Raw genomic sequence first — 22946 nt, 5'->3', positions numbered from 1 at the left:
GGCCGGCGCTGGGAGCGTGGCCGGCTCCGGGAGCGTGGGCATCCCCGCCGCCGCAGCAGCAGCAGCAGCAGCACTGCGGTGGGAGTTTAAAAAGCAAACAGCAGCGACTCTGGGCCCGGCGCCCGGGAAGGAGGAGGCAGAGGGGTGAGGGAGCCGAGTTCCTGCCGGGCTCCCCTGGATGGTCAGGGAACGGGGCCAGCCGCGCCGCCGGGGCCCGAAACCCGACGTTCATTAATGCAGCACATACTGCTCTCGCGTCCGCCGGGGCCCCGCGCGGGGCCGGGCGGTGGGCAGACGGCGGGGGGGGGGGTGTGGGCCGCGGCCAGGCGGGATGTGAGTGCCTCGAGTTTTCTGTGTCTCCTCTTGCCGGGTGCGGAGCGGCCTCAAACCCCGGCCTGCAGGCCCTGTCTGGCCCCGTTCGGCTGGGCCAGCCCCGTGTTTAAACAAAAAAGAAAAAAGAATGAGTCGCCGACAGGAAAACCAGACAATGAGTGAGCATCTGCCGCCTCGAACCCCGGAGCAGCTGTCCCCGTGTCCGGGGTGGGTGGCACGGGCCGCCCCACTGGGCCCTGTTCACGGACCCCCAGCGTCTGCCGGCCCCTGACGCCCTCACGTCCTGATGTGCCCGGAAAACCGGGGGTGTTTGTGGGGACGGTCACTCGTCTCCGTTGGTCTGGAATGTGGGGGCCCCTGGAGGGGCCGTGCGTTGGTGCTGCCACTGAGAAACCTGTTTGGGGGTCCTCGGGGCGGGGCCTCCTCTGGAGGGTCTGCCAAGGCCGGAGGGAGCGGGGCCTGGGGCCTGGGCCCACCCGCATTGCCAGGTCCTTTCCGGAAGCACGTTCCTCGTAAAGTTACTCCTGAGGGGGAGCTGGAGGGGGCCGAGCAACAGCACGCTGTGCAGAGCAGGGCTCCCCCCCCCAACCCCGGGTCTGCAGGGAGCTTGTGGGAGAGTCCGGGCTGTTGGCTGAGTCGGCCGGCTGTGGGGGGATGAGGCTTTGCCACCCCTCGGGGTCTTCCTTGGGGTCTTACCTTCTCCTGCCGGCCCTTCCGCCTGCATCCCGGCCCTTCCTGGGGCAGGTGCAACAGAGGGGGTGTCTGTCCAGTGCTCAGGGGGCGGCGGTGTGGGGCTCGGAGGCCGAGGCAGCCGGTGCGCAGGGCCCAGGGAAGGCCCCGTCGCGGCACCGTCTTGGGGACCCCTGCCCCGCCGAGCCTGGGCTGCCCACCGGGTTCTGGGACGGGAGCTCTCGGAGGGCGGAGGGGGACCATCTGGCTGACCAGCACGCAGGCCCTCTGGGGTCCCGGGCTCCCTCCTTGGAGGGTGGGGGCCCCCTTTCCCCACTGTCACCCCCACCCCCAAGGAGGACATGGGAAAGAGTCTCGAAGTGCGTGGGGCCCACGGTTGAGTGTGTGTGTGTGTGTGTGTGTCCGGGCACAGGGTGGCCCAGGACCCGCGTCGGGGTCTAGAGCGGGGAAGGTGAGTTCGGCCAGACATTTCGGGAGGGGCCGTGTTGAGGTCGCAGACACACGTGGTTCGGTCTGCACGGGTGTTTGGGCCTTGGGGTGTGAGTGGGCTGCTTGCTCCCGGGGACCACGGGGGGGGGGGGGCTCTCTCACGAAACTCACCACGTCGGCTCTGTGGGGAGGGGGCGCCCCAGGCCGAGTGAGCGGACACGCCCTCTGGCCCTCACCCCTCCCGGGGGTTTGATTCTGGGCTTGTTCCAGATGGTTCCACACAGGCGGGCAGCCCGAGGCCCCTCCCCCACACCCGTGTGGGTGAAGGGTTCCACCTGAACCACTGCTCGCCTGCATGGAAACGGGGGGTGGTGGGGGGACCCCCACTTCTCCTCTGGGTCTCCTCAGCTGAAATCCGTCCCGTGGGTATAAATTCACAGTTTGCCCCCATTTAGATTCTCGCTTCTGAGCCGCGTGGGTGTTTCACACACCTCGGCGCGGCCCTAATAGGTGTGAATTCCAGGCAGGTAACTATTCATAGCCTCGATTAGCATTTCCAAAGGTGTCAGAATCACTCCATTCGTTGTGATAAAAAGCAACTTTTAAACACACAGTTAAGCAGAATAATAAGTGTTATGAGCAGCTGATGTCTCATTGAAGCCCGTGATTTATCACCAGCCCGGGTGCCGATCAGACTTGATTTCCGGAAGCAGCCGTGGGGACCGGGGGGGTCCTGAACCCCCAAGGCGCTGGCTCAGCGGTGGGTCGCAGCCCTCCCGCCGCAAACCAGACATGAGCCTCCACACCCGCCCCACCTCCCAGAGGCCAAGGTCAGGGCAAACAGGGTGTAAGCAACGAGTCACCTGCCCGATGTGATGCAACTGCATGTGCACACACGTGTATGTACCCTGCATGTACATGTACACACACACACACACACGTTTAGCCACAACTTATTCCGCCTCTCATGGTGTTCACACTGTGTTTGACCACCCTTCGTGGGAAGAAATCCGGTTATCTCAGCTCAGCACTGAACCCACTACGGTGTCACAGATTTCACATGCACCACCAGAGTCCCCGGTTGGCCTCGGGGCTGTGGCCCTGGACGCCGCCTGGGCGGCCGCCCCACACCCGTCCCAGGACCCGCCCCCACCCCGGGTGGGAGTCGCCGGAATTCTCTCGGGAGAAGCCCTTCCCACACCCTCTCCCGCCCCGGGCAGCCGGGCGGGCTGTGAGCTGGCCCAGAGCCAGGTCTCCCGGGCTGTGTTCTGGCGCCTGCCCTGCCTTTGGGGGCGACCCCACTGTGACCCCTCAGAGCCCCCCTCCTCTACTCCAGAGTCCCGGGTGGGAACACCTCCGTCAGGACGCTTCTCGGAGGGGAAGGGCCGTGAGGGCCAAGGGGACGATTTGGGACGTATTTTAGAATAAACGTCCTCTCTGCACCCGGCGAGCCGTGGGCGCCCGGTGCCTGTGTGTGTGCGCTCTCCGGGGACCCCCCTGCCTTTCACCCAGAATCGCAGGCGGGGACGCCGGCCTTGCCTCCCTGCAGCGCCGCTGTCCCTGCCCCCGCACGTCCCGTCTCAGCCCTTCCAGCCCCTTCCAGCCCCTCTCGCCGCGACGTCGTGGACCGTGTCGGAGTGCAGTGAGGTCTGCTCCTCCTTAAACACGTGTGTGTGCTCATTCCTTCCTCCGTCGGCGCGTGTGTGCTGCAGAGACACGCACACGCAGCACAGGGGGGAAGTGTCTTCTCTCTGTTCCCCGGAGACACACCGTCCCCCTCCCGCCCACGCTTCCTTCCACACTCCCGGGCTCACACGCGTGTGTTCACGGGTGTGTTTCCGGTCCCTGTGCGAAGGCTGTCTCGCCTTTCACACGCTGTGTCTCACCTTGTGTCTGTGGCCCAGGGTGTCTCTGCGGTGCCGTGACTCAGGCCCCAGGAGGGGCTGCGCCCTCCGACCCCAGGCCGGTGACCGGCAGGTGCGCTCGGAGGGGCCCCCTGAAGCCCTTGCCCTTCGCAGAGCGCCTGCTCCTCTCTCACCCGGCGGCGAGAGCCGTGCAGTGTCCACCCCCCTCCCCCCCCCTCAGAGCCTGCTCCTCTCTCACCCGGCGGTGGGAGCCGTGCAGTGTCCACCCCCCCGCCCCCCCCTCAGAGCCTGCTCCTCTCTCACCCGGCGGTGGGAGCCGTGCAGTGTGTCCCCCCGCTCCCCCCCGACCCCCCCGGTGCCCGCTGTCGGTCGGTGCCCGAGACACAGGGAGGGCACCGGGTCCCGCTTCCTGTTCCCCGCGGGTCGGGCCTGGGGACACCTGGGTGTGCCGGGACCGGTCGTTGGGAGGTTGGGGTTCTGCCTCCGCGCCCCCCCAGCCGGTGGGGGGTTCCTCACCTCATCTGAGTCTCAGCCTCTTTATCCACAACCGGGGGCCGGAGCAGAAGCCCCTCGTGGGCGGACGTGGGGACGGAGGGGCTCAGGACCGACACCTGTGACCGGCACACGGTCCGAGCCGGCTGTCGGGAGGTCCCTGAGCTGTTTGCGTCCTGGTCCCTGGGACCTCGTCTCCCCCGTGGAAAACGCTCAGACCCAGCGATGCGGCACGGCTGTGCTGGAACCCCAGCGGGGTCTGCGGTGGCGGCAGGGACGTGGTTGGTGATGCAGCCGTGGCTCCCCTTCGTGGAGCCTGGGGCTCGGGGGCCCTCCTGTGGGAGAGGCAGCGGAGCAAGCCCCTCAGCTCCTGTGGTTGCAGGAATCCGTTTGCTCGGTTCCCTGTTTATTTTGGGAAGTGCCGGGGGTAAGAATACACCACGGAGCGTGTTAGCTCATGTCGGCCTGTGCGTGTTTGGAGATCGGGCGGGTTCTCCAGAGGGACTGAACTCGCAGGGGCCCCGTGCCCGTGTCCCACAGGATGTCATTCGGAGGAGCGAGCCACGGTCTCCCCCCCCCCGCCGGTGGAAGGCGTGGGAGCGTGGCAGGTCACGGGGGCGGGGGGGGCTGGCAGCACGGACTTTCCACGTCTTGTGGACCCAGAGCCGCTGGTGGGGGGGGACGGTGACCTCGCACGGGCTCCCTGCAGGGTCCCCCCTCCCTCCCTGCCACACACCTGTCACCTGTGGGGGACGTGCGTGGCGTCACCCGGACTCTGGGAGCCCAGCGTTCGGTCTGGTTCCACCCCGGCAGGAGACCCAGGGTTGGAGAGCACGGGCAGGGTGGACAGGCTGTGTCCGCGGGAAAGGGGAGGATCCTGAGTGAGGGGGTTGAGGATGAAGACGGCGGGTGGGTCGTGCCCGAGTTCTGCTCGGTGGGAGTGTGTGGCTCACTGCCGTCTGAGTGCCACGGCGCCGTGGTGGCGTCCGTGCCGGGGGCTGGAGTCGTCCTGGGAGACCCCGAGTGCAGACAGCCCAGGGCGTGAGGCTGTTCCCTGTTCCCGCCTGTTTCCCTGCACTCCAGGTCTCAAACCTGCTCAAGGGCGTGGGGTTTTTGGAGGGGGCAGGAGGGCAGGGGCCGGTCGTGGCTGCCGGCTACAGTGTCTGTCCGAGAAAGGGGTTTGTTTCTCGGCGTCGCAGTTGCAGGTGAGCGATGCGTCAGGTGCGTCGCCCTCCTGAGCGGAGGTGCGGGCGCATGCCCCTGAAAGGAGGGCGCTGGGCAGGTCCCCGCTGGTCTGGTGGGAGCGAAGCCGAGGGAAGAGGCACTTCCCACATGCACCGAGCAGCCTCAGCCCCGAGCACTCACCCAGGCTGCAGTCGGAGGGGCCCACACGCGTGCCCGGTCTGTGCCCACCTGTGGGTCGCCATCTAGGACCTCCGCGGCAGTTTGGGGATGCGGGTGGCACAAGCCACAGCCGGTCTCAGAGCAGAAACCAGGAGCCATCGAGAGCCTCCGTGGCCTCTGGCCCAGAGTCCAGCGTGTCTGGGAGCTCGGCGGACGTCGAGAGCAGCTGGCCCGGCGTCCAGTCTGCCCCGGACACTGGGGCCGTTTGGAGGAGCCGGCAGGATCCACGTGCTCTGACTCCACGGAGCTCCAGCCACTTGGTGCAAACATCCGAGAGCCGAGAACACCCCAAGGGCACCTGCGTTTTCTCGAACCAAGAACATTCCCGTGAGCAGCGAACACTCGTTTTCAGCCGATGGCGTTTTGATCCGTTTGTGTCTGGCTTCAGCGTCTCCGTCTGCAGTTCTTTTTTTTTTTTAAGATTTTATTTGTTTATTTCTAGAGAGGGAAAGGAGGGAGAAAGAGAGAGAGAGGAACATCCATGTGCGGTTGCTGGGGGCCATGGCCTGCAACCCAGGCATGTGCCCTGACTGGGAATCGAACCTGCGACACTTTGGTTCGCAGCCCGTGCTCAGTCCACTGAGCCACGCCAGCCAGGTCCAGCTGCAATTCTGTAGCTCAGCGATTCCGGGAGCGGGACCGGCTCTCGCTCGGCCCTTCCCTCTGCGAGGGCTCTCGGCAGCCCTGCCAAGTCGTAACTGTTCATCACTGGGGAAGCCAGCGCCTTCCTTAGCGCCGACGAAAAACAAGCAACACACTTTTTAGCCATAATGTTCCTGGATGAGACATTTCTCCATCCTCACACTTTACAGAGAGTGTGCATGCGTGTGTGCCTCTCCTAGAACATTAGAGCACACGCGTGTGCATTTCCGCTCCCACCGGGCTGGCTGCCTAAGGTTTTCCCGCCTGTGACTCGGCGAATTCCAGGGCAGGGGTGAAGTGGGCGTGTCGGAAAGCGTGCTTCCTTTTTGCTCCTTTAAGCCTGGCACAGGCGATGACACGTGTGAAGGGAATGGGCACAGGTGATGACACGTGTGAAGGGACTGGGCGCAGGCGATGACACGTGTGAAGGGAATGCCCGCTGCGAATCAGATCACGTGACGCCTGGTCAGAACCGCGGTGGCTCCTCACAGGGCTTCACCCCGAGGCCGGGGCCGCAGCCGGGCACCTGTGAGTGAGGTCCAGCTCCTCACGGGTCGGCAGCCTCCTTTCCCCCGAGTCTCTCTCGTGAGTCTGCTCTCTGCTCTTGCCCCGAACCCTGAACCCGAGTCCCAAGGCCTTTGCCAGACGTTGACCTCGCAGCGGGTGCCGGGCACTGACCGTGCAGCAGGAGTCCGCACCCCCACTGAGTCCAAGCTAGCCCTTAGGTGGGGGGGTCTGGGGGGTGGGGGTGGGGTCTGGGCAGCCCGGAGGTGGGGGGGAGGCGGCTGTGGACAGGACAGGCTGGGGGGGAGGGTACTGGCCAGCCTGGGTACTGCTGAGCGCCCCCCTCCCCGCCACACACCCACACACACACACACACACACACGAGGTTAGAAGGAGGGGCGGGGGTTAGGCGGCCCCGGTTGTGCGTCGAGTCGGGGACGGTCCGGTTTTCACTCGTGACCGGGAGCGTGTCGCCGACGGAGCCGGAGTGAAGGAAGGGGCTGAGTCTGCACGCCCGGCCCGCCGGGCAGCGACTGGGTGGGCAGTGCGTCCCCCCACGGACGGAAGGAAGGCAGCACCCGGCCCCCGGCCCTCGGAGCCTGGCACCTGACGCCGTCGAGAACAGCTTCCCAGCCCGAGTCACCGGCCTGGTGTGCCGGACGCGCCGGGGCGTTGCCCGGGGGGAGTGCGCGTCCCCACGGCTGGTGGCTGCGTGTCTCACCTTCGAGGCCGCCTGCCCTTCCCGCCCACCTCCCTCCGCCCCGACTGTGCTTTCCCTTGCCTGCTGGGCGGCCTGCCTGCGGGGGCGGTCACGCCGCAGCCCGTGCGCCGATGGGAACCTGGACTGAGACACGTGCAGCGTGTCACCGGGGACGGGGCCCAGGTCCTGTGGGCAGGGCCAGAGCTGCCAACCCTGCGTCCGGCCGCAGGCCCCCCCCCCCACATCAACGGCAGGCGGACACCCAGGGTCACTCCAGGAGCCGCTGGGTCCGTGTGTCGTTTTAACAACATAACCGGGCATTGCTCTGTTTCCACTTGGACGGGTTATCTGGGACGCAGTGCTCACTGGACACGTCACGTCCCAGGTCAGGCCCCGTTTCTGAGCGCCTCCGTCTCGGGAAAGCTGAGGTTCCTCTCCCTGGCGCTGCAGCAGCTCGCCCGGCCCCGGCCCCGCCCCCACCGGGGCCCCGCCCCCCGGTGTCCCGGTCAGAGTGGGTCCCCGGGACCAGGTGTGCCGCTGGCCTGCTGACCGAGGAGCGGCAGGGCGACTGGGGTCCAGTGGCCGCGGGAAACGACCCAGGCCGTCCCGTCGCTACGGCCCCTCCAGCAGCGTCGGTCGGCGGGGGGGGGGGGGACGAAGGGGAAGAAGAAGAGGAACGTGGCCTCATCTGCAGGGCGGCCGTGTTCACCCCGAGTCCCCGCCCCGGGCGTGTTGGGCCAGTTTCAGGCCGTGGCGGTCGGGAGCCCCTGGCGGTGCGCTGCCCCCAAGCGCCGGAATCTACGGTGTTTCCAACTCAGGAGCCTGGCCAGGGCCTCGGTCGGTCGGGGCCACGCGAGCCGTGCTCCCGGACCCTGCCGTGGGGCAGCTCTCTGGGTTCCACCACCGTGTCGTCGCTGGCGAGGAGGAGAAAAGTTGGCGTTTCAGGTTATAGTTTATTTGCTGCATTTATTATCTGGCCAAAGTGTTAATATTTAATGCCTTGGTGTCTACTGTTTTAGCACCGTTGCGCATTTGCGGTCTGGCGAAGCCACTCCCACCGCCTCCCCTGACATACGGTGTTTTTTTGAGTGTTTATGTTTCATACACCTTCTCTCTCGCATCAAAAAAGATTTCTTTCACTTAGGGTTTTGAGTGACTTACAGTTTTATGAAAAGAAGAAAATCTATTATTTAAGGCAACCCATTTTTCAAGTCTTAACTTCCTTGTACATATCTTTGACAGATTAAGGGATTTTCCCGAAGACAAAGCATCCTGCTCATCAGAGACTGGACCAGAGTGGTCCTTGCTCCGGGCAGTTAAAGATGGTGTTGTCATGGAAACAGCTGGTCCTGCTGTCCCTCATTGGCTGCCTAGGAGGTAAGAAGGAGCTGTGTTCGGAGTCGAGGTTAGCACTGTACTCGAGTCATATAGTCGATAATTTGAAATGTTGAAGTAATACTCTGCCAGCAGCAAAGAAAAACAGGGTGTTTTTTTTTTTCAGGAAAAAAATTCAAATTCTCTCTTCTGCCTATCAGCTTCTCATTGCAGCTTCTAATTTTGGCACACTGTCTTACTTCCGTAGCAAATACAATGGCTTCTTATATCACCGATGTCCTGCAGCGTATGACTACAGCCATTCGCCAGAGTTTGAGGATATTAATTTATGAGTTTTTTCCAGGAGGAGCTCAAACTTATCTCTAGTGTAAAGAGAGCATAGAAATGTTAAAGGAGGCCGATATTTCCATATCTAACCTGGAAGACAACACAGCTTCCCTTGAAGCAAATAACTTATTTAAGGGAACAAAGATAAGCACAGGCTTTTTACTTGTTAATTTGGAAATTTTGACCTTTAGAACAAAGCGGAAAGAACAAGGGATCGTTTTCCACATATCCACCATAGGAAAAGCAGCTCTTATAAATAAATCATTTGATGTGTTTCTGTTTTGTTCATTTTGTTTTGTTTTCTGGAGGCGTGTATAAGAGAAGAATTTTGTAAGTAGTTTTGAGTTTACTGTATTGTTTTTCTTTTTTTATTGTAAAAATTCTCCAGCACCTAAAAAATTTAAAGAACAGTATAATAAACACCCACCTAGGCACCATTTAGATTGAACCGTTGTGTCATTTTACTGTATTTGTTCTATTTGTGTACATATGTGGGTGTATTTTTTTTCCATTAATTAACTGATTGATGTGTGAAACTGTTTGAAAGAAAGATATGGAAGGCATGACCTCTCACCCTTAAAAATTTCAGCATCTGCCCTGGCTGGTGAGGCTCAGTGGCATGAGCACCAACCTGTGAACGAAAGGGTTGCCAGTTCAATTCCCAGTCAGGGCACAGGCCTGGGTTGCGGGCTAGGTCCCCAGTAGGGGGCGTGCAAGAGGCAACCACACATTGATATTTCCCTCACACTCTTCCTCCCTCCCTTCCCCTCTCTCTAACAATAAATAAAATCTTTTTAAAAAACTTCAGCACCCCTCTCCTGAGAGGAACAACTTTTTACATAAACACAGTTCCTCATAAAATGGGAACCGACCGAACACTGCCGGATGTGTAAGGAGGCCACACGCATGGTCAGGTGAAACACATTGTCAGAAATGTGTGTGGGGGGGGGGGGGGTAGACTTCCGAGCCCTTATCTCAAACTGTAAACATCCCTCAAATATTTAAATGAAGTGAAAACCGCCAACCTTTAAATGAAAGTTTTTTAGCAGGTTTTTCCCTGTGGCGCCTCAGTTCCGTCCCTAAAATGTTTTTTTTTTCTTTGATGGCTACGCCTCTGGCACTGAGAAGAGAAGGAGTGTCACTTACAAATCCCTGCCTGTCTATGTGGGCTTTGGGGAAAGACCGGTGCAGATATCCCTCCAGAATGTGTTCTTCCAGGGCTACTTTCTTCATTTACAGAGTCTCAACCTTGAATTCTGTAGTAGAAGGGGGAAAATGATATTATTCATGACTCAGGTTTTATGGGAGCAACCTTCAAACGCCCCCGTTAATTGGAAGTAGGAAGAAGTGGAGTGTGGCTAAAGGGAAAGATCCGTTTTTGAGAGGTTTAAAATTTTGAGTTGTGATTTTACACGGTGTACAAATTGAGTGAACCGTTGTCAGCATTTTTTGAGAAATCTTTTACATATGTATGAATGAATTTATGGAAAAAGCACAGTATCCGTTTGACTGAAATATTGATAATTAATTAAAACATCGAAAGGCCAGCCCTGACTGCTCTGGCTCAGTTGGTTGGGTGTCATCCCGCAAACCAAAGGGCCACCGGTTTGATTCCCAGTCAGGGCACAGGCCTGGGTTGCGGGCCAGGTCCCCTCTCGGGGTGCGTACGAGAGGCAACCACACGTTGATGTTTCTCTCACAGGGATGTTTCTCTGCCTCTTTTTCTTCCTCCCTTCCCCCCTCTCTAAAAATAAATCAGTATAATCTCTAGAGCATTGCAAGGGCCAGCTCGAGTCTCTGGATATGTTGGTCAAGACGAGCTCTGAGGGCTGATAAGGGAGAATTGAATTAGTTGATGTGGCTGAGCTCTATGCAGGGGTGGCTGGGTGAACCGGGGGTCTCCGTAGTTACAACCTGGAGCAGCGTGTGGCTCTTAGCAGGGCTCTGGAGTACTGGCTGCCTCCAGCCCCTCCCGTCCCGAACCTGCAGAAATGTCTGGTTAGAAGGCTCGCTTCTTCGTGTGGTATTCTGAGAACCAACGCTGGGTCATTTTTTAATGCATTAAAGTTTAAAAATCTGTTCCTGATTTAGGGGTGATCTCATAGCAAAGGGCAAGTGAAAGAAAATACAGGGTCCAGCACAAATGACACTCCTTTTTATTGTGAAATCATGAGCATGTGATTCTGTAGTGTCACGATACCACACTCGAGGACAACCTAGGGCCTTGCAGGTGAAAGGTTCACATTAAGATGTAAATTATTCCACCCCGTTATTGCCTGGCCAGCCACACCCTGCAGGCGGGCTGGGACCCTTACTTCTGTGTGTGGTGCCAGTTCTCGTACTTGTAGGGCGGTGAGCAGCCGGGGACACGGGCCCAGCAGACGAAGCCAACGCTCGCTAATTGTTGTGTTCCCTGCCTTCCCTGGGGGCGAAACTGCTGGCAACGGCCGTGACCTTGGTGACGGTGACCAGATGATGAACGGCTGGGGGAGCTTTGTGTGGCCCCTCCGGTTCCCACACGCACATGGAGAGCGCTGCGTCTGTCTCAGAGACGAGGAGACGGTCTGAGCGCCTCGGGCCTTTCTCGGTCTGTCGCCCTCGCAGGGTCTCTCTGTCTGCGGTGCCCATGTCCAGCGCCCTAGTCACCGGTGCTCGCCGCTCCGGCAGCTTCTTCCCCGGCGTGAGGTCGTGAGGTCGTGAGGTCGTGAGGTCGGGGGGCGGGCCTGGGCTGAGCACCGCGGAGGCCCCCAGGAGGTGGCTGGACCCCCACTTAACTACCCGCTCACCGCGCAGCCGTGTCGGAGCCTCGGGGCTCACGGCCCTACGGGGGCGGCGGGGAGGGGGGGCCCTGGCCACGTGCAGACACACCTCTGTCGGTCCTCGGCTCAGAGGTGGCGTCCGTGTACAGTGGCTGCAGAGCCTCAGGCTTCTCTCCAGAAATACGAAGGGTAACAAATAAATAACTAAAATATCTCGACAGCCTTCTAATGACTAAACATTGAACTGATACTATCTTAGATGCGTTTGGTCGAGTAAAAATAGTCTCCAAAGAAATGTCGCTGTTCCCTGTAGCCATGTGTAATGTGGCTGCCAGCGCGTTCGAGGGGACATGGGTGTGGCTCGTGCTGCCCTTCCGTGGACGGCTGTGACGTCGGTGGAGCAGACATTGTTCTCGAAGGTTCCGTGACGTCTGCTGTCGGAGGGGCCCAGGCGCAGCGAGATCGCGGCGACTTCGGGTTCCGTGTGAGAAGCAGCCACTGCCCCCCGAGTCCGTGCGGCCGCAGGGCCGTGACCCTCTGACCGGGGAGCACGGTTTTCGGGTGAACGTGGGCGAATCCTCGATCAACACCCGTGGAGATCCCAAACTTGGCAGAGTCTCACCTGCCTTCAGTGTTAATCTCCTGGTGGGGCTGGCTGGGTACATGAAACTCTCTTCTTAAAACATACATCTTATTGATTATGCTACCACAGGTGTCCCAATTCTCCCCCTTTGTCCCCCTTTACCTGGCACTCACCTTCCCGCCGCCAGCAACCCCCCTTAGTGCACATCCATGGGTCGTGCATAAAGGTTGTTCGGCTTCCCCATTTCCCACACTATTCTTACCCCCCCCCGTCTCCTTTGTGCCCACCATTTATGCTTCTTGTTCCCCGTGCCTTCCCTCCATCCACCCCCATCCTCCTCCCTGCTGATAACTCTACATGTGATCTCCATTTCTGTGGTTCTGTTCCTGTTCTAGTTATTTGCTTAGTGTTTGTTTTTTAGGTTCAGTTATTGATCATTGTGAGATTATTGTCATTTCACTGTTTATACTTTTGATCTTCTTTTTCTTAGGTAAGTTCCTTTAATTTTTCATATTATAAGGGCTTGGTAATGATGAACTCCTTTAACTTGACCTTATCTGGGAAGCACTTTATCTGCCCTTCCATTCTAAATGAGAGCTTTGCTGGATAGAGCCATCTTGGATGGAGGTCCTTGCCTTTCATGACTTGGAATACTTCTTTCCAGCCCTTTCTTGCCTGCAAGGTTTCTTTTGAGAAATCAGCTGACAGTCATATGGGAACTCCTTTGTAGGTAACTGTCTCCTGTTTTCTTTCAGCTCTGAAGATGCTCTCTTCATCTTTACCCTCTGGCATTTTAATTGTGTGTGTCTTGGATCTGGCCTCTTTGCATTCACCTTGTTTGAAACTCTCTGTGCTTCCTGATTTGCATGTCTGTTTCCTTCACCAAATTCAGGAAGTTTTCTTCCATTATTTTTGGAAATAAGTTTTCCACTTCTTGCTCTTCCTCTTCTCCTTCTGGCAGCCCTATGATTTGGATGTTTTTTTTAAATTTCTTCTTCCTGTTCTGATTGAATGCTTACTTCTTCCTCGTGTCCCACACCGTTGATTTGACTCTCGGTGTCACCCACACACAGTGATGTGCGCCTGGCCAGTGTGGCTGGGGTCATGGGAGCGTCACCCCAGAGACGGGAAGGTCACGGGTAGGGCAGTGGTCCGGGCGCAGGCCTGGGCTGTAGGTTTGCCCCTGATCGGGGCGCATGTGGGAGCCCACTGGTTGATGATTCTCTCACATTGATGCTTCTTTCTCCCTTCCTTCCTTCCTTCCTTCCTTTCTTTCTGGAATCGATAAATGAATATTCAAAAAAATGTTCTGAGAGAAAAACATCAGTCGGCTGCAGCCCAGGCATGTGCCCTGACCGAGAATTGAACCAGCGGCCTTTGGCTTTGCGGGACGATGCCCACCCCACTGAGCCACACCTGCCCGGGCTGACCGTGGGACACCGTGAGGGACAAAAGGCTTTTCTGGTTCTCCCTGAAGTAGCTGTGGAGCCGATTTCCACTGGTTCCCACACTCACTGGAGTCTCCCTTGGTGCCCCTGAGGACATGTTGGTGGCCGTGGCCGTGGCCGAGAGCTGCTGACGGGAGCTCCCGAGGCCGCCGTCTCTTCCCTGCGTCTCTGTGCCGTGTGGCTCCTGTGATGGCCCAGATGCTGGGGACGTGGACACGGCGCCGGCGTCTGATCGAGAACCCGGCACCTTCGGGTCCCCGCGACGCACACCTCCCTGGCAGCGCCCGCAACCGTGAGGGCGTTGCGCTTCCCCCGTGGGCCTCGGCGGTCGCTCAGAGCGTGCGTGTGGGGCCAGAGGAGGAGGAGGGCGAGCACGTGGTGCCTTGTGTCCCCGTGACGCGGATGGGTGACAGCTCCGCCTGTCGGGCTCTCGGGCGCCTGGCGGCGGCCAAAAAGGCATCTGGGGAACGAGAGAACCACGGGTCCTGGAGATGCTGCTGGAGCTCAGCGAACAGAAGGTTAAGGAAAACCCACAACTTTATTTGGCTTTTACACTACTCGCTGCCTCCAAAGTGCCTCTTGACTGCTTCCCCGGCTCCTGCAAAGGAAGTGCTTATTCAAACCGATTTATTGGATGGCCGCCCGAGTATCGAGCGCCCTTGAAGGCGCGTCACGCACAAGTGGTTTAAGCGCCCGCGTGTGTGAGTGCGTGAGTGTGTGTGTGTGTGTGTGTGTGTGTCCGGGAGCTGTGTCAGCTGAGAGGAACGGAATGGCCCCCCTCCCACTCTGGACGGGGGCAGGTGTCAGGGGCCGATGCATGAAGGATGGCAGATGGGGAGCACAAGACACTCACACGCGTGTGCATACACACACATGTGCACACACGTGCATGCGAGCCACAGCAAAGGACTCCCCACTGGTCGGTACCGCAGGTCTCGCCGTCATGCTGGTGATAGGAAGCGCCCCTGAATTTCAGCTCCCCGCGGTCCTCCCCTGTCCCCGAGCACGGCCACCGCTGCACAGCGGCTGGCGTCTCAGCGTGTCTCACCGGCCGCCCGCCCCGGGCTCACGCCCCGTCTGCCCTCCCTTCCCCCACACGTCCCGCACGGGCAGCCCGGCAGCTTCGAGGGGCCCGCTGCCGGGTCTGCTCTGTGTAGCAGCGCGTCGGGGCGAGAGGCAGCGGTGCCGGGGTGGGGGGCCCAGGGAGAGCCGGGGTGCTGTCATCCAGGGAGGAAAGAAGGCACGTGTGACGGTGAGGGGAACCTGAGAGCAGACACGAGTCCCTCCTTTCCTCTGAAGCTCTGGAATGCAGCTTTTTACAAAACTATTTTAATTTACTTTTTAGATTTTATTTATTTATTTTTAGAGAGGGGGAAGGGAGGGAGGGAGAGGGAGAGGGAAGGAGAAAGAGAGGGAAAGAAGCATCAGTGTGTGGTTGCTTCTCGTGCGCCCCCTGCTGGAGAGCTTAACCGCAACCCAGGCTTGTGCCCCAACTGGGAATCGAACTGGTGACCCTTTGGTTTTGCAGGCCAGCGCTCAGTCCGCTGAGCCACACCAGCTGGGGCTGGACTCAGCTTTTTGCCACCCTCCCACTGACCGGGATCACTTCTGGCTGTTTCCCTCCCGCAGGTGAGGGGCCCTTCCACGGCCCCGTGTTCGTCCAAGAGCCCAGCAGCAGCATGGTCCCCGTGGGGTCCGAGGACAGAGGAGTCACCCTGAGCTGCGAAGCAAGGGGCAGCCCCACCCCTCACTACAGGTACAGTGAGCCTCGGGTTACGAATGCGGTGGTGGGGAGACCGGGGTGCTTTCGAGTCCGTACGCCGATGCCTCGGGGGAGAAGCACCTGGTGTTCACCGGACCTGACGCATGCACGCCAGGCCCCGGGCACAGAGACTCGTCCACCTCCCAGGAAGGGCTTGGGGTCGAAGGAATTCTGGGCAGAGTCTCCCCACGCACAGTGGTTCTCACCGTCCAACGGTGCCACTGACGGGTGAACGTGGACTTCCGTGCGGGCGTGGGGATGAAGGTGAACGTGTCTGCAGGGGCGTGGGGATTGCAGCTCAGAAAAGCCGCCTGCAGTGTAACCGGCTTCCATGCCGTTCTCCTGGGGCGTGTGGGGGCGGGGGGGGGTTTGCTAACTACAGAACAAACTGCGCTCTTAGAATGCCATTGATTCTTCACTGTTCGTGAGGAGGCAGATGTGTATCAGGGTTTTCTCGTGCAGAAGTCTGGGTGTTGCAGATTACGGGAGGAGCACCCCTTCACTGATGAACTTCCCACGTCACGGAAAGACGTGAGGAAAGAGGGAACAGAACCCTGGTCTCTGGACGCCCCGAGGTGCAAACACGTGTGAACACGCTGGGGGGGCGGGGCTGGGGGGCATGGACGGGGGTGGGGGGTGGGGGTTGCTCTTCACCGACAGAACGTCCACGGGGCGCCCCCCGGGGGCCCAGGGCCGGCACTAGTGGGGGATGGCTCGCTGGTAAGCCGCATGCGCCGCCTTCGCGGCAGGGCCTTGGGGGACGTGCCGGTGGCCCTGGAAACAAGAGCCCTGAGAGCGTGCGTCTCCAGGACACTGTCGCCAGAAGTGGTCTGCTGGGCCGCCCCGGCCGGACACCCGCAGAGCACGCGGACTTCAGCCACATCCGCGGCCCTGCCGCCGTGCAGGGCCGCCGTGCAGGGCAGCCTTGCCGCTCACGGGCCTCGGGCGCCCAGCTACACCTCGCAGGCCGTCGGGGCCCACTGCTGCCAGCAGCCGGCCTCCGCGGGCCGGCACCCGGGTGGGTGACGTTCCCCAGCCTGCCTGCCCGCACCTGTGCTGTGTGTCCCCAACACGGTCCCAGGTGAGGGGCCGGCGGGAAGTGGCAGAGCTGAGAAGGGCGCCCGCCCCTCCGCGTCTCCCTCCCCCCCCGCCCCCCCCCCCCCCCCCCCCCGGCCACAGGAGACGGTTAACAGACGGTTATTCACTCTGCGAGGAGCTGTGGTACACGAGCCACATGAACAAACCACTCGGACCCCTGGACACAGTTCCTGCTTGGGGGGAAGGTGAACGTGTCCACCTAACGAGAAGGTTCCCTGGAATAACGTTCCCAGCACTTCCCGACGACGTCCTCACCCGTTTAAAAGCGCCTCCATCGGTCCCTCCCTGGGATGGCCGGCTCTCGCCGAGACTTGACCATGAGCCTGACTCAGGGGCCAGCGCGGGGGGGCTGGTGCTGCCTTCCTGCAGCCGGTCAGGAGACCGTGTTTCCGGCTTCGTCTTCCGAACGAGTGGGTGATGAACCCGTGCAGCTGAGGGACGGCCCAGGCACCGGAGTCTGTCGTCCAGGGGGGTCTCTGCATGGATAATCAGGGTCGGAGAGGGACCACCCAGTAAGGAGTGTGGAGCTCAAAGGGGCAGACACAGCCTCTTGTCTTTATTTCTCTGCGTGCCAGGCACGTGTTGGAAAAGCAGGCAGGGGGTTCTTAACTGTGTTGGCAGCATGCACACGTGTTTATGAAGTGGTTCTGCCCTTTGCCGAGTCCCTCGTATGTTTAACGTACGGCCTGGGGCGTTATGTTGGAACTTAAACACGACCCGTAACTGGGACAGGAAGATGGGTGACTTAAATCAGTCCACCGGTTTTACGTCTGACACCGGAGGAATGTAACGTGTGGGGTCGCCGAACACGCAGGCCTGATGTAAACCCTTGCTCAGGAGCAAAGAGCCAGCACTTTCATTAAAGCCGTAAAGGTTTTCTGAAGTTCAGATTTGCAGGCAATATAAAATTTCACTTTAACTGAAGGTTTACAGCCCCTCAGACCGTACAGAAAGCACAGGGAACCTCTGTGTTTCAGAAACATCCGCCTCTGTTGTAACGAGCGACGGCAGCCTGGTGGGCGCTGCCTGCACGGGTTCGGTGGACGGAGCCGGTGGGCGTGTAAGGTCACGTGGGCGGGAGTCATAGCTCGGCTCACACGGCTGATGTCCCCCCAAGGGTTTGGCTGGAACAATCAACGGGGTCATATTTTACATTATCCTCTAAATGTTCCCAAGAAAATATGGTTGCTTGTTCTTACGTTTTTCCTGCCCTTCAAAAACTGCAGAAAACACCATAAACATGTGGTCACGCGGGGCCGTCAGAAAGGATGTGGGGAACTTGCTCCAGGAAGCCAGAGAGAGAGAGCGTGTTTGTGTGAGTGTTTGCACATCGGAGCCGACAGGTGGGGAGGTAGTGGGGGGAGGACAGGTAGGTGCACACACACTCACACACACACCCTTACATAAATGCACAGGCAGGCGGTAGAGACTAGGCAGGTGCACAGGTAGCCACGAGGGGGAGCGCTGGGGGCCTCGGGAAACCACTGGAAGACGGAAGACGGACACCTCCCCCAGGATGCAGAGCCCACTTCCCCCGTCTCACGGGAGACGGTCAGCTGGGCGTCGGAGCCTGTCCCCCTGGTCCAGTCCCCCTGGACTGGAGCCACCTCGTCCGGGACAGACCTCTTTGTCACTACACCCCCCCCCCCCCCCGCCCCGGGGAAGAGGAGCTCTTCAGTGGCCGTGCTCGAAGCCCGAACGTTCAGACACCCTCAAGAGACTCGCTTGTCTTGGGGCATGGCTGGCGGTTTTGTTCTTCCCGTGGCCCGTCCCCGCCGGGTGCCTCACCCCCCATTCGAAGGTTGGGGAGAGTTTGGTCTCCCTGTACCTGCTGGTGACGCCCAAGCAGGTGGCCCTGGGCGGCCCCAGTGGGTTGGTCAAGCACCAAGCGCTTTCCCCGACGTCCCATTGGGTGACAGATGCTCACTGCAGGGCCCCAAGGAGCAGGGCCTCCGGCCACCCAGGTGCCTTCAGCCCCGAAGGCAGGCACCACCCATTGGGGCTGGGTTGGGTGAAACGTGCTGGAGCCCAAACGGACCTGAGAAGTAACAGACCTGAAGGGGTGGCCTGCCGGAGCGCCCTCCAAACCGGGGCCGGGGGCCGGGACTGTCCCACGGCAGCCCCAGCCCCCCAGGTCCCAGCGGCTGCCCCACACTCCTGCGGGCACCCTGGGGTCTCAGCCCAGCGTCCCACGGCTTTTCCAGAGATGCTCCAAGACGTTCTCTGCTGGGGGCCTCTCCACGTCTGGTGTCGACCTGCGCTTCTTCCCCACGTGATTTAGGCCGGAAACACCGGACCCGGAGGCGGGCACGGCCCCCCTGGGCGTCTTCAATGCACACTGTCCCTGGACCCGGGAGCCGCCTGCCCGACACGCAGATGTGAGAACAGAGGTCAGGGGATGAGCAGGGCGTCTGGGGTCCGACCAGGAGTCGGGGCACAGGTCAGAGGCAGGGACAACCTTGCGTCTGGGTTGCTGCTCCTGCCTGGCTCCGCTTGCAGACCTGTTCCAGCGAAGGGACGAGGGCGGGCGGCCGCCCAGAGCGTCACCCTGACCTCAGCCGGGAAAGGGGATGTCGTCCCCGTTAGCCTCAGGAAGGGCCTGCCCCCGCCGGGAAAACGGGAACCGCAAACAGAGCCGGGGGTCAGCGGGGGCAAAAGCCGGGAGAAAGGGGCCGGTCGGGTCCCGGCTGTGACAGACAGCAGAGAAGACGGGCCTCCCTGTGGCGGCGGCTCTGGTGTTCCCGAGGGGGAGGGGAGGCTGACAGGTGCGTCCCCGGTGTCCTTGGGCCGGAGGGCGAGTTCCGGGGCCCAGCCTGGGTCTCGTGGGCTGTGGCCCCGTGGAAGGGGAGCTGGTCCCGAGAACCCACCCCGGCTGCAGGAAACGCGGGAACAGCAGACCCCCATCTTCTCCCTGTCTCCCCGGAACCACCGAGGCCGTTCGCCGACCAGTTGGCACGGGGCTGTAACTATGGAAACTGAAGTCTTGTTTTAATCCCAATGTGGCTCTGGTCTGTTTTTTTTTTCTTATTAATATTATGTTTAAATTGGCCAGTGAATGACAAAAGGGAATCTATATCATAAAACACACTCTAAAAACTCGATTTTAAAAGACACAGCATCCCCATTTACCTCATTTATATCTTCAGCAGTTACTGCCGGAGCCTCGCTGGTTATTTCTGGATAAAGTACTGAATATGCAAATTCAGAGATGTGCTCTTTCAAGGGCCGCAATTATTCTCATCACTTCAGCAAACATATTAACAAGCGCCGCGCTGGAGCACAAATGCATTTGCTTATTAACGCGAAGCCGCATCTGGAACCAAGAATTGCTTCTGTGATTAAATTCCTAATTTTCTTGTCAAGACCTGAGTCAAGCACTGCCTGTCGGCGGAACAAGGGGTCGGTGTCGGCCGACGTCCGAGACCCAGCCCAGCCCCTGGGAGGGTTCGGCGCATCGCGGTGTTCCTCCTGCCTCGTTCGATGCTGGAGTCCAAGGGGACATGTCTTTTGCTCCAGAAGATGGTTTCTGTCCCCACGCTCCTCAGATCCGGTGTGACGGTGCGGGCACCCTGCAGGACAGCGGCCCCGCACCGTCCGTCGCCGGTGGACCGTATCCCGGGATCACGGTCAAACGGCCAGAGTCCCTCCCTCTGCCTGTGGTGGTGCCAGTTTCAGTGTCCACGGGCGGCTTTCTCCAAGCTCGCTCTCCAGGCCTGGTGGGAGGCCGGACTGAGGACTCGGCGCCGGCAGTCCCACGGGCGACGGGACCTGTCGCTGGTTACTCCCGCTGCGTCCCCTCCGGGGGGGCCTGTGTGACAGGCTGCCCCTGCGGTGACACCTCAGCCGGCAAACGAACCGGGACTGGCGCGGGGAGTGGGAACAGCGGTGCCTGCCTTCGCCTTCCCCGTCTCGGAGGTGTTCGCTGGCCGTGGGGGCGGCCGGGTCTGTGTAGGGTCGGTGCTGGCCAGGTGGGAGGCCGGGGTCCGGCTGCTTCGTCAGGACGCACCTGTGAGCGGCTCCCCTCGCCGTCTCCCCAGCTTCGGGCAGAGTCCTAAGGGAGCCAAACGGGCCGTTCAGGGGAGCAACGCTCCGGCCTTCGCGTTGATCGAACTCACTGTGACGCACACCTGAGCTCACACACACCTGAGCTCTCACACACCTGAGCTCTCACACACCTGAGCTCTCACACACCTGAGCTCACACACACCTGAGCTCTCACACACCTGAGCTCTCACACACCTGAGCTCACACACACACTCTCACACGGTGTGTTCTCTGCACGGGAAGGCGGGCAGTGACTCGCCCCTGCACCATCCGTGCTCCGTGGGTCGGCCAAGAAGTTCGCTGGGTTTCGTCCGTACGATGGCTCTAGGAGCACTTAGTTATCTTTAACCTCATCCAAAACTGCTGTGTTAGATCGTATTGTCAATGCTGTCGTATCAGCGTGCATTTGAAAAGACGAATCGGAATCGGGGAAGTTTTGTGCAGCCATTCTGATATCGAAGGTAGAAGAAGGTAGGCAACGTCTATGGCATGTCGTGCTTCACTACTTCAGTAGCGGTAAACGTGCAGCTGAAATGCAGAGACAGGTTTGGGCCGTGTGTGGAGAAGGTGCTGTGACTGACGGACACGTCACACTGGTCCGTGAAGTCCCGTGCTGGAGGTTTCTCGCCCGACGGTGCTCCGGGGTCGGGCCGGCCAGGTGAGGTTGTCGGCGGTGAAATGGAGACATTAACGGAGAACAGTCCGTGTTCTGCCACACGGGAGGGAGCCGACATGCTCAAAATACCCAACAATACAGTTACCGGGGAAACCAAACAGCGTGTCTGTTGTTTCATGGAGAAAACCACACGGACTTTGGGGCCAACCCGGCACTTTCTCTGCTGGACGCAGGGGGCGTGGTTTTGTCGTCCAGAGGGACGTCGACCCGTGGAAACACCTCCTGTGTCCGGCGCCCCAGCTCTGTGCTCGAGACGCAAGCCTGCTGGGTCGCGGGCGTGCGTGAGGTGTTACGTCAGCTGTTCTCGAGCTGCTTGGGGTGGGGGGACCCCACGACTGCGCCCCTCTGTGGTTGGGCCCCCTGTTCCCTCGCTCGCTCGCTCCGCCTGCCCAGCGCCGGGCCAGGGAGCTGGGCGTCTCTGATTGTGTGGATGAGTGACTGATCTCCAGAAATGGATGCATGGAATCCCTGCTGCCTGGCTCGGCCAGCAGATGTCTCACCCTGCACCCCACACCCCGATCTCCCCCTTGGGCTGCCGGCCCAGGAACAAGTCCACGTGTCTCCTCGCTCAGCAGCTCCCAGGCCTGGGACACGCCAGCTGAGACGCAGTGGGTTCGAGAAGTGGGAGTCACGGGCCGGTTCTCCCCCGAGGGCCCTACAAGCAGATCCCGGTGCGAGCAGAGCGAGCGTCTGGCCCCGGGGGCTGCCTGCGAGCGTCCGGGCTCGCTCTGGCGGTCAGCGCGTGATGCCTGTGCGGAGGGGCGGCCCCTTGGCTCCCCTTGGCTGCAGGTCGCCGAGTAGAGCCTTTGGAATGCAGTGCTACTTCCGTGAAGGTTTGAACAATTCCCATGTTTCAAAAGATTTCATCGTAAGGTTGTCAAGTTCCTTACGAACTGCAAAACCCCTTCATAAAAGCAGGCTGCTGCGACGTTTACAAAGGACAGTGAGGGTGCAAAACTAAAAGAACACCTTCCCCGAAAAGGTCCCCCAGTTTACGCCCTGAGCGTGCCCCTGGGTCACAGGTCACAGGTCCCTGCTGGGTGCCGTGCCCATCCACCCCGAGCGGCTGGCGGACACTCCACTGCAGAACCCCAGGCTGCCGTGGGCACTGCTTGGAGGCAGACTCAGGAAAGAAGGAGGGTGTGTGTGCGTCCAGTCTTCCTGCACGTGTCCTGGGCCAACAAAAATGTCAGGAGCATTTACAAATCAGGCCGACGCGGGCATATTTTTGCATCAGTGTTTTCTCAGGATGAAACCCAGGCCCAGAGATTTCGTACATCCTTCAGAGTTTAAACAAATACGACTCCTTTGAATCCACACACTTTCAGCAGGAGGAAAAGAATCAATATTTAATAAGATATTGAAAAATTCTATAGCACCTGAGGATGAGTTCCATTAATGAGGAACTGTGCTGGGGGAGGTGAGAAATCGGCGTGAGGCTTTGCTGGAGGAGAAGGACTGTTCTTCCAGGAACTGCAGGTGTGCGGGGCTCTGAGGGTCTGCGGGAAGAAACGCCGTCCACCCCGGTGCGGCGGGGCCGGATTGGAGGGCGAGTCTTTCCTGCCTTTTCGGTGGTGAGATAACTCGGGGACGGTGACCACATGAAGACCCCCGAGCTGAAGGAAGGGAGGACATGCATGAGGCCGGAACCCACCTTCTCCGTGTTTCTCCTAGTCAGAACAAGCCAGAACTTCGGGGCGACAGCTCTTAGGTCGGAGACCATGGCTGAGAGGAGGCACTCACTCCCCTGCGTCCTGACCCCCCGCTCTTCCCAGCTACGGACGAGGAGGGAAGAGGTGCTTCTCCAAGTTGCGAGCATCTCTACGATTCCCCACGCAGCCGCTGCGTCTTGGGT

General features: G+C 60.0%; 1 protein-coding gene across 1 annotated transcript in view; it reads left to right on the top strand.

The window, feature by feature from the left end:
- The window catches only part of LOC114501801 (contactin-3-like), a 112401-nt gene that overhangs the window by 19701 nt on the left and 69754 nt on the right, over positions 1–22946 (top strand). The window contains exons 2-3 of the mRNA XM_036031499.1: positions 8302–8436; positions 15141–15267. Of these exons, the coding sequence (XP_035887392.1) occupies positions 8382–8436; positions 15141–15267 (182 nt within the window). The 5' untranslated portion in view covers positions 8302–8381. The remainder of the gene's footprint in view (positions 1–8301; positions 8437–15140; positions 15268–22946) is intronic.

This window comes from Phyllostomus discolor, chromosome 7 (genome assembly GCF_004126475.2).
Source record: "Phyllostomus discolor isolate MPI-MPIP mPhyDis1 chromosome 7, mPhyDis1.pri.v3, whole genome shotgun sequence".
NCBI classification, from domain to species: Eukaryota; Metazoa; Chordata; class Mammalia; order Chiroptera; family Phyllostomidae; genus Phyllostomus; species Phyllostomus discolor.
The sequence above is the reverse complement of the archived record's forward strand: the minus strand, read 5'-3'. Positions and strand labels throughout refer to the sequence as shown.